Source organism: Triticum aestivum, chromosome 6B (genome assembly GCF_018294505.1).
Source record: "Triticum aestivum cultivar Chinese Spring chromosome 6B, IWGSC CS RefSeq v2.1, whole genome shotgun sequence".
Lineage (NCBI taxonomy): Eukaryota > Viridiplantae > Streptophyta > Magnoliopsida > Poales > Poaceae > Triticum > Triticum aestivum.
In genome coordinates this window covers 268,645,372-268,657,198 of record NC_057810.1, presented here as the reverse complement: position 1 = coordinate 268,657,198, position 11,827 = coordinate 268,645,372, and the positions used below count along the sequence as shown (strand labels likewise).

General features: G+C 45.6%; 1 protein-coding gene across 1 annotated transcript; it reads right to left on the bottom strand.

Annotated features, from left to right (window-relative positions):
* Positions 1 to 502: 502 nt before the first annotated feature.
* LOC123134070 (uncharacterized) lies at positions 503 to 4,546 on the bottom strand. The gene is made up of 2 exons (XM_044553419.1): positions 3,934 to 4,546; positions 503 to 3,849 (listed from the first exon to the last, which is right to left on the bottom strand). Exons 1-2 carry the CDS (start codon positions 4,361 to 4,363, stop codon positions 3,689 to 3,691), a joined length of 591 nt encoding a protein of 196 aa, XP_044409354.1. The 5' UTR covers positions 4,364 to 4,546; the 3' UTR covers positions 503 to 3,688.
* Positions 4,547 to 11,827: the final 7,281 nt, after the last annotated feature.

Sequence of the window (11,827 nt, the reverse complement as noted above, 5' to 3'; positions counted from 1 at the left end):
ACCGGTGAGGAGATGCCGGATCTCCGACGGAGTACCGACGGCAACATACGTCTTCGTGGCGAGGTTCCCCGTTCCGCTCGGTTCCAGCCAGCCACGAGATCGGGAAGACGTGGCTTCCGGTGAAAATCGCGCCAGACTGCGGTCTTGGCGGACGATGGCGGCGTCTCAGACGTCATTTCCTTCTGGAGGCATCGTCGTTGCAGGTCTCATCAACCCGATCGGGAAGTTCCGGGGGAAACCCTAGATCTGGGTCTACTGGATCGGACGATGACGGTGCTATCGGTACCGTTCTCCCTCCTGGGGGCATCGTTTTGGAGCGAGTGCTGGTTGGAGGGGACAAGAGGAGGAGCAGTGTTTCATCTGCTCCATTGATGACGGCGGATCTCGGCGGCGTGGCGCAGTGGAGACTCGGCGCCTGATGGGCGGAGATGGACTCGCGCAGGAGGGTGACGCTGCCTGGCGTCATGGTGGCGTCGGCGGCAGTTGGACCGGCCAAGGTTGATGCAGCAGTACAGCTCTGAAGATGGGTTCGTGGCAGGTGGCTTCATACTGGTGGTAGTGTAGTGTAGTAGTGTAAACTGTAAAGCAGTGGTGTGGCTGCTGCTCAAGATGAAGAGGGAGGCAGGCAAACACACTGGCCTACCTGCCTCTCCTTTATTGTTCTTGGGATCTTACTCTCTGCCACATTGCCACCACCATACACAGGCTTGGTGTTTTGGCAGCTGCAACCTTGCCTTTTTCGTAGTGCCCACCAGATTTCCACCAGATGTGCTGTCCTTTCTCCTTTCCCCTCACACACACACTCACTCTCTCTCTCTCTCTCTGACTGGTGTGCAGGCAGTACTACACTCACTCACTCTCGTAGCCAGCTGATGAACCTGCCTGCAGCCAGTGCTGCTGCTAGGTGCTTCAGTTAAGATTCTTATGTCATCAGTGAGCCAATATGGATTCAAGGGCAGCTAGCTAGCTACTCCTACTCATCAGCGAGTGTGCATAAGCTACAAGTAATTAAGAGTCGCCAACTATAGTAGTAGTGCACCACCAAGCACAGTGCCAAGCATACTAGCCAGTGTTACAGCACTGACCTCTAATTAGTTCTTTTAACTGATTAACTAAGTGTATATTTGCTTGCCTCTGGTGGTGGCAACAATTCCGTTCATTGGAAACCTGAAACACAGAAACCTAGTCAAGCAAGATATGTTTGCTTTCCATGTTACTTTCTTATACCCTCTCTCCCAAGCTGTGCACGAATCGACCGGATATATATACATATATATGAAAAATATCTCCTCGCGCCGCGCTTTTGGGGCTAACCTGGTGATTGTATTTGCTGTCAATCCGCTCTCCGATGAACCTCTGGCCAAGTAAACAACATGCTCTTCCTCTAAAGGAGAGCAAGTGTGGTGTGGATGTCGTGACACGAAACCAAATGCTATCTATCTCAAATATATGTATGTATATAAATATAGTATGGTATGGATGCTTCTCATTCCATAGGATTGCAGCAGAGGTTTCTGTTAAAATCATGGGGGAACAGACCATTTGCCGCCCTTTTCGGGGCAGATCGGCAAGAATCGAGGGCGGCTCAATGCAGCAGCAGGGGGCATTTCAAAGAGAAACCTAAAGTAAGTTATAGCAGCATAGATGACCGAGGGAGCCATGCCTAAAATCCAGTAAACAAAGCAGCAAAAAGAAAAAAAAACGCAGCTAGCTAAGCTAGCCCTGTGATGGATGAGAGGTAGCTTGAGCTGCAAACGTGGAATTATAGGATTTACTTGGGAGATTGTGCTATCAGTAGTGGGGGATCATAATCAAGTGGTTAGTTGCTCATGTGGCCTATTAATTGGCTCTTGGATGTCTCTCACGTCGAGCTGGAAACCATGAGGCAGGGTGCAAGTTTGTGTCATGCTCGCTTGGCGCCATGTGCCCAAGGGCCCTTTCTTAATCATTCCGTTCCGCGCGCAACGGAACGGGGACGCCGTAATGGAGGTAGCTTGAATTATTGAAAGGAACTTGAATTTAGAAGGAAATATTTCATGGTCGCATTGCATGCATGATCATGTGCTTCGAATCTTACTGGTTGCTAATAGGGGGCATGGCCTATATGTTTGGCTAGCTCAGTCCTGGCAAAAATAAGTGTATCATACTGCCGATTGCGCAATTATTAGCTCGCCGAGATCGCGAGCGCGAGGCGCGTGGGCCGATCTGGGAGAAGCTAGCCACGGATGTATCTTGTTCTGGGGATGGATGTGAGCTTCTTTTCGGGATCTTGATTTCCTCGAGCGCAGTAACACAAATTGTACATGTTGATGGAATGCAATATGGTTGTGCTGCTCGCTCAATACTTTTTTTGGTTTATATATATTGCACAGTGGCACTCGCAGTTCCTTCCAGGAAGCAATGGAAAGGGCAGTGGATCTTGTTCCTGATGCTGCACTAGGAAGCTTCTGAGCTGCCATCTCGTGGCATTCTCTCATGAACAAGCAAAGAACGTCTGAGACAGCTGTTTGATCTCGAGATTTGATCAGGATGGAGAGAAAGATATAGCGCAGCAACTTGGACGCTCGATTCTCGAGGCAGGGTAATTCTAAATCATTCCGAAAGTACAGTGCAAGCTGACACAGAGATTATACTTGATCAAGAACACGCAGAGCTAATGCAGTAATGGAGATAGTAAAACAAGTTGTCAGAACATGTCGTGGTAACAAAGTACAGCTGCGGTACTCATCTCTAAGACTCTAATGTTGGTTACCAGCTTGGTGATCTCAGATTTTTAAATAATGGTTGACTTCAGAGTCGAAGAACTATCTCTGTACAATCTGCATTTTCCTTTCTTCATTTTTTACAGATGAGCAATGGATTAAAGATTTTATGCTAATGCGATGCTTCAAACCAGCAAGTCAATGCGCAGAGAGAGGCTTACATCCGTTTTATAAAGCTGACCTCTCTTGGCGTTTGTCTCGTGCGAGCACAGCATTGAGATGACCATTAAGGTGATCGGCGTCGGGAGATACCGCAGGATTAAGGTGATTTCCGTCTTCTTTTTTTAAGAAATACTGTACACATAAAAATGGCTACCATGTGATCCCGTATTTAGAGCAAATCAAACGTAAATTCAATTCGTTTTTTTAACTATCTTGTCTTGTACCCTGATGTACCATTCCTTCGTTTCAGTAGCATGTACGTACATCTTATTTTGATCCTTTCTACCTTGAGTTTTATGGGAAAACGGGTTCAGGCCGGCTTCTGCCCACCATAGCTAGCACGGCCGAAAAATATCTGTCAGCTGCTGCATTTCCAGCTCCACGTACTAGCAATAATCTTATTCTTAAGCAGTGAATTAATTATAGGAGCTTCATAAGTGCAGAATCAAAGTTGAAGCTGTGGGCTCAACCTCCGATATTTGTCGGTTAAGCGCCCATTTAATACGGCGATCGCTAATCATTCCTAGAGTTGACCTTGGGAAGATCCCGGTTCCCTATGCCGATGCCGTGGGCTGGTTTTTGAGTGATCCAGAATCCTTCTCCCGCGGCCTGATCATGCATTTTGTTAGGAATTAATTAATTAGGTTAATTAACTATTAATCACTGCTATGTCGGTGCCACTTTTGGCAACTGCCTCCTTTTGTAACCGCCTTGTAAACTGGGTATAAATACCCCAATCTTCAATCAATAGAATAACTGTTCATTCATATATCTGTTTTCCATTCGCTCCTCTCTCTCTCGATTCTCTCTAACACGTTATCAGCACTTTTGCTCTCCGCTGAGAAATGGCCACAGGAGAAGAGAAGAATGCCGCCGATTCGATTAGCCATATTCCCGTCCACAGCAGTAATCAATGGACATGCTTCTGAAGAAATTGTCAATCAAGAAGAATAGAAGAATCTGCATCAAGAACAAGAGAAAAGAAGGGAAGAAGCCCCAGCGAGCGTACCTCGGCGTTTGGCGACGACGGCGTCCTCCACCTCTCGGATGTAGCATTCGACGCGGCGCTCCTCCCTCAGGCGGAGCACGACCACGGCGCGGCATACCCTCCAGTACAGGCGGCGTGTCCTCGGTGTAACCAATGGCCGGCGCCTAAAACGGCGATCTCCACCGCGGCGGCACCGGTAGCACGACCAGCCCACGACACTACAGCAACGTCGACGCAGCGGCCGAGGACGCAGCGACGCCAGGCAGAGCCCTCTGGCGCGCGGCGTTGGACGAGCAAGCCCTCTGGCGCCACCCGCCCACCCCCGGTCTCTCCTTCTCCCGGTTACACTGGTACGCAGCGGCGGTGCCGGTGCTATATGTGCATACCGAACAAATCGATTGATTCCAGATGCATTGAGGATGACGATAGGAAACCTTATCTCTTCGGCCATTTGAGACTAAGCCCTTCTAGTTTCTTTTATTGGCAAACAAGTCATCAGACTTAATACTACATGAACATAAGTCATCAGGCTTACTGTTTTAGATTTTGGTTAATACCGTAGTATATCATATCGGTTGAGTCCCAAGGCATTGAGCTATGTTGATGGATGGGTCGATCATTACATCTGCAATGGACCCCAATATACTAGTGCTATTCTTTACAATAAGTGCAACAACTATGTTTTGCAATTGATTTTTTTTTCTCTTGCAAATCATGATGTAAATTCAAAACAAGGATTACACTTAATATGACTACACCATATTATATTTTGGAATCACAAGGTATTGATGGCATCTACTGCGTAATTTGCAGATTATCCATCAGTACTGTGAGGTCTACATTTTGTCATTTTGATAAGATGACTACCTTCGAAGTGATCTTCCAAATATTAATATTATATGTGACTACCTCAATATATCATAAGGTAATACTGGCATCTACTGCAAATTTTGCAGACTATCCACTATTACTGCAAGGTCTACATCATGTCATTTTGACAGATGACTACCTTCAAAGTGATTTCATACATTTTGCATAATATAAGGTAATAGAATTATGAACATCTACTGACAAAAGTCAGACTATGTTTTTCTATTACTGCGAGATCTACACCGCATCCGGTGACTATCTTCAAAGTGTTATTCTATATAAATGGAGGTCTACACATATGAGTGTATAGCATCAGCTATCATAAAAAAAAATTTGCTCCTCTGAAGCAATTGTTGTTGTTCACTAAAAAAAGACATTTACTCTCATAATAAAAGGTATTCATGCATGAACACTACATGCTGAAACGGCAAATATTTTCCACAAATATCATTTATTCAAGCCTCATTTTGCTTTAATATGTCATAGACAACTATGCAAATATTTGCACATACCAGTAATTACCTTCTATTACATTGGTAAAATACATGACAATGGAGCCTATGTCACTATTTTAATTATAGTGTCGTCCATTCATTAAAATGGATACCACAATTTATAGAAATTGTTGAGTGTCTCAAACACTATTGATAGGTCCACATCAAATTGTGGTTATACTTTTATAGTGACTAACCAATGATAAACATGAAAAGTCTATGTGTTTTGGCAGTGACTCTGAAGTCACATATTTTCTCAAGAATGAAGTCCAAAACATTAGCAATGATTTCATCACATCTATTGTATTGAAGGATACACCCAGGTTCACCAAGGATCATCTTGGCCATGAGTATTTTCATGTAACACATGCCTGACATTTCCAAATGCACTAAATTCAAGATTAGGTGGGAGTATTTATTTTAAGATGATTCATGACATCAGTCATTGTGTCCACCCGTGGCCTATTGCCACTACAACTCCACCTTCTGCAATGGCTATTCTCTTGATAGCTAAGTATATACATGTTGCATTTTATATGTCATCAACTTCACTTAGTTCTCAAACTAAGTAATTATGGATGAATATTTATTCACTACAATTTTTCCCTTGAGAGAAACATGCTGCCATGAGCACATCACGATTGATCACCCATTTGATTTCAAAACATCAAGTCTATTGCATCTCACAATTCTGTCACTTTAATCAACTTTAAGTTGAGATCTGGTGATCAAATATTTTCCTATATACAGATCCAGTTGAAAAGCCCTTAATGCACTTTACATCCTCTTAAGATGGTACTACCTTTTTTTATGATCAAGAAACATGGAATTTTTTAAAATCATCAGATTCACCCAATGGGTGCTATACCATAATTTAAAATTCATGCTAGTATCGAGAATAGTATGCAAGTTAGTTGTCACAAAATAGAACTATGAGGAATTCGAAGTAAAGTGGAGGCTAATAGACAACCAAAGACGGAATTATCTCTTAATAAGAATCGGTCATTTTCAAATGATCAAAAGACAACTCTCAAGTTTATCAGATGCGTGGTTATATAAATATTGTACCTATGATTACCAAACCCTCAAACATATGGTCGAACCACATCACAAATTTATTAAAAGGCAAATAAGTTCAATGGGATAAATTTTAAAAATTTGCAAATAACAACCAGATTCTGGTAAAGAATTGTTCTCAGAATCTTCATCAGAAGGAGGACCAAAATCTAGTGCAGAAAATGGAGGATGAACTCATTTGCACTCAATAATATCGGAGACCTTAGGTAATCTCCTAATTATTCCCAAAAATAGCATTAACCTGTACTTGTACTACTACATGTAGTAGGATATTCAATATCCCATCACTTGGATACAATATTTAATAAATTTGATAGCATGGTTAAATTCATACTTAGTATTGTTGCGTACGAAATAATTTTCTAAAATTAATAAATTAAATGTCTATTTTGATAGACTTATCCATCCTGGTTTGGGGATGATTAGAAAATTATTGACAATTCTGTTGGTCACAACTTAACAAGTTGCAAAATATCCCAAATCATCAGATTTTATGCGCACTAAGCATGCATACCAATCCAGTTGCTTGCAAGTGAATCATTTTCTTCTTTTTCTTCTTCTTCAGGCGCCACCTGGTTGGTGTGCTGTGCTGTGTCTGTGTGTGCGTCTCCTTCATTCTGCATCTGCAACAGTGGGACCTTTCTTCTCTCTGCAGATGATTGCAGTGGAAGTTAGGAGGATGCTTGGATACGTTTTAGTCCCATGACTAAAAGTAGCAGGACTAAAACTTGTTAGCCTCACCCATGCTTGGATTCAAATACTAAAGAGACTAAAATCAAGTTATTGAGCATTTATTACCCTTCAAACCCTCCAATCCAGAACTCGCATGTGTTAAAGGAGAGGCATTAAATGATGAGAAAGAGGGCTAATACATATTTTAGTAGGTTTCCTATGACTAAAATTTTTTAGCCTCAAGACTAGTCCTAGTCTCTCTTTAGTCAGGGGTGTTTGAAACTTTAGCCTCTAAAAAAGACTATTTTTAGTCAGACTAAAAATAGTCCCTTAGATCCAAGCACCCTCTAGGGCTGGAATATATATAACTAAGACATCAATCTCCTTAATTGCACATGTTGCCATCGCCCTAAAATCTTGTCGAGTCAAACTCTGCCTCCTTCCATCGAGCGCCATGATCCGAGGCTGCAGAAATGCTGTTCCTCTCCTCTTTTTAATCTGTGCATAAATTCAATTCATCCTGGATATCATACTAGTAAACTCTGCCGATGATGGGTGTCATTCCGTTTGCTGAATTCTGCACAAGCCTAGTCAGTCGATCGCAACGTGACTCGTTCATTCACCAGAGTCTGTCTGATGAATTATTTTACTTGTGGCATCGTTCATTCATTAATGCCTGTTTGTTGTACATGTATGTCTTGGCCGACGCAGCACAATGCACTGCATGGCAGCTGTGTGTGTGAGCATCAGCAAGCAATTTATAAGTGGGATACCGGTGAGCTGCCTCATGCCTCATGGACGGACGGAATATTAGCACCATCTTCCTGTGTGTCTGTGTTGTGTGCCCTGATCTGCCGTGTGGTTGAACTTGGGGAAGGCCATGATGCTCATGGAATATACAACTGCAAGGGGGTTGCGATGGTGTTGGGTCTCCAAGGAGCATCAGGATCAGAGGGGTGGATAAAACTAATGGCCCTTGGGAGTAGGACAAAATGGTGGTGCCTGCTTGCGAGGCGCCAAGGCGAGCCCCTGCCTCCTACCAGCCATCCCTTCCCTGCCATCAAGGGGCTAGCAGATGAGCTGCTACCATCTCCTTGCTTGCATCTGACTGAAAGCACCATTCCATCCATCCATCCATCCCCTCTGCTTACTGTGAACAATAATGCAGGCCGTGCCTTGTTGTTTCATCTCGCAGCCTCATATTTTGGGCTTCTTTGGATCACAGGATTAGAAAACAAAGGAATTCAAAAAACACAGAAATTTGACGGGATTGTAGGTGCAAAACAGAGGATTACAAAATAGAGGAAAACTACAAAAATGGTCATTTGGATGGAACACAGGAAAAATACAGGAAAAGTGCCTCGATCCTACGCGAATCAGTGTAAAAAAGAGGTTATAGTGGATGTTGAAATTTCTATAGGATTGAGGTGTAGGAATGCATCCATAGAAATTTTGGAGGTGTGGTTCCTTTGATCCAAAGGGCTTCTTTAGAAAAAAATCCAATGGATTGAAATCCTCCAATATTCCTATGAAAATCCTTCAATCCAAAGAGGCCCTTTCTTAGAAAAATCTCACTGGAATGCGAGCAATGATGCGGCTTATCATGCCTCTGTCATTGGTAGGAGGGGGCTGTCCCCTAAAGCAAGGGAGTAGGGCTATGCATGCATGCATGCATGCTAGAGAAGGAATTGTACCATTTCAGATTACTGTTGCCTAGTAGTAGTACAACAGAAAGTTGATGCATCCGCAATCCGCATAGGCCTAAACTGCTCTTTTCTCGCATCTTTTAAGGCCATGGTTGCCAACAAAGCGCGTGATTAGGCGGTCGATAATGGTCGTCGGCCGTACCAGGCATGTGTTGTTTATCCGGTCGAGGGCCTAGTCATTGTGCATGTAAAACAAGATATTTTAAGAACTACACGACACCCCTAACCGGGGTATGGCTATCTCATTATATAGAGGTACCCAAGGGGTACAATACAACGTTACAATACAGAGGCTACGTATATACAGTCTAACACCCTCCCTCAATCTTAACTATGTCCTGAAGTACAAAGCAAGTTAAGATTGCGCCTACAGCCTACAAACTGTGGTTGTGGTAGAGGCTTCGTGAAGATGTCAGCAAGTTGATCCTTTGATGAGATGAACTTGATACAGAGTAGCTTCTGTGTAACACGTTCCCGAACAAAGTGATAATCCACCTCAATGTGTTTTGTACACGCATGAAACACTGGATTAGAAGAAAGATATGTAGCACCAATGTTGTCACACCACAGAACTGGAGGACGAGTTTGAGGAACACGCAACTCTCTCAACAGAGACTGTACCCATATGATCTCAGCAGTTGCATCAGCAACGGCTTTGTATTCAGCCTCAGTACTGCTGCGAGACACAGTTGCTTGCTTGCGAGCATTCCAGGCGATCAAGTTAGGACCCAGAAATACCGCATAACCCCCCGTGGATCGCCTGTCATCCGGACAACCAGCCCAGTCGGCATCAGAGAAGGCCGAGAGCTCATATGACGGTGCAGGCTGAAGATGCAGACCATAGGCAGCAGTACTACTGACATAGCGCAAAATACGCTTGACGGCTGACCAGTGAGACGTCCTGGGTGCATGCAAAAACTGACAGACACGGTTAACTGCATAGGAGATATCAGGCCTGGTGATAGTGAGATATTGCAGACCACCAACAATACTGCGATACTCAGTAGCATCATCAGCCGAGAGAGAGTCACCATCAAGAGCAGACAACCTATCAGCAGCAGACATCGGAGTGAAAACAGGTTTGCATTTGAGCATTCCAGCACGACGCAACAAGTCCAATGAGTACTTCTTCTGAGTGAGAGTCAAACCTGCAGAGGACCGTGAAACCTCAAGACCAAGGAAAAAGTGAAGAGCACCCAAATCCTTGACAGCAAAATCATCACGAAGAGCAACCACAAGGCGATCAGCTGCAGCAGCCGAAGAACTGACAAGGATGATATCATCAACATAAACCAGGATATACATCGTAACCTCAGGGCGCTGGAGGAGGAACAGTGATGTATCAGCAGTGGATGGAGTAAACCCAAGAGCTCGAAGAACGGATCCAAGGCGAGCATGCCATGCACGAGGAGCCTGTTTCAGTCCATACAACGCCTTGACCAGATGACAGAGATGATGAGGTCGTGTCGGATCAACAAAACCAGGCGGCTGACGCATATAAACCTCCTCCTCCAGAATGCCATGGAGAAAGGCATTCTGTACATCAAGCCGACGAAGGAACCATCCACGAGTAATCGCAAGAGACAGTAGTAACCGAATGGTAGTAGGCTTGATAACTGGACTGAACATGTCTTCATAATCAAGACCATACCTCTGTTTGAAGCCCTTGGCGACTAACCGTGCCTTGTAATGCTCAATGGAACCATCAGCATGGCGCTTGACCTTGAAAACCCACTTGGAATCAATGATGTTGACACCAGACTTTGGAGGAACAAGACGCCAAGTATCATTCTGTTGGAGGGCATAAAACTCTTGTTCCATTGCAGCACGCCAATGAGGAATACTCAACGCAGCCTGAAAGTGACGAGGCTCTGCATTAGGGTCGCCAGCAGTATGAGCCATGCACGCAGCAAGCCACGCAACCGTGCCATCTGTCCGCTCTTTCGGGCGAAACACACCAGACTGGCTCCGTGTGCGCGGTCGAAGTGTGACGGCAGAATCTGCCGGAGCCGGAGCTGGAGCAGAATCAGCAGAGGTCGTGGACGAGGCCGAAGCCGAGTCCAGCGAGTCAGGCTCCCCGGTGGCCGAGGCAGGCGACGAGGCCGCTGGGCTAGCGACAGCACCGGCTGGCCCAGGGGACGCCCCCGCCAGTGGCCCAGGCGAGCCACGCAGGGCTGGTGACGCCCGCGAGCCAGGCGAGCCGAGCGAGGGTCCCGCTGGTGTGGACGAGGCTCGCGGGTCGGGCGAGGTGGCCACTGGCGAAGCCTGCGAGCCGGGCGAGGCGGCTACTGGGGTGGCCGGGTCCTGCGAGTCGGACGAGGCGGGCGAGGCACCCGCCACTGGCACTGGCGTGGGTGAGCCAGGCGGGCGGACTGCCTCGGGCGACCGGAGAGCGGGTTGGCGGGTGCCACCCGTTATGCATGGCACATGCACATCCCGACCAGAAGAATCATCAGCGACCTGTTCATCAAGGAGCTCGAGCCGAGCACCACGTCCAATACCTGCAGCATGATTAGAAAGCAACGCAGGGGCATATGCAACATCCACAAACTAATCAGGCGTAGGTGTAGACACAGGCATTGGTGGTGTGGAAGTGGAAGTGGTGAGGTCAGTCGGAAGTGCACTAAAGGGAAACACATTTTCATCAAACACAACGTCACGAGAGATGTATACGCGGTTGGTAGGAACATGTAGGCACTTGTACCCTTTGTGAAGAGAACTGTACCCAAGAAAGACACACTTCTTAGACCTGAACTCTAGCTTGCGCTTGTTGTATGGACGGAGATGAGGCCAGCAGGCACACCCAAACACCTTGAAGAAAATGTAGTCCGGAGTCTCATTAAGCAAGAGCTCAAGCGGAGTTTGCATTTTCAGAAGCCTCGAGGGTAGCCTGTTTATAAGAAAACAAGCTGTAGAGAAAGCATCACTCCAGAACCGAAACGGGACGGAGGCATGAGCTAGCAAGGTTAAGCCAGTTTCAACAAGATGACGATGCTTACGCTCCGCAGCACCATTCTGCTGATGTGTGTGAGGGCATGACACGCGGTGCGAGATCCCAAGCTCATTAAAAAACGAGTTGAGGTTGTGGTATTCACC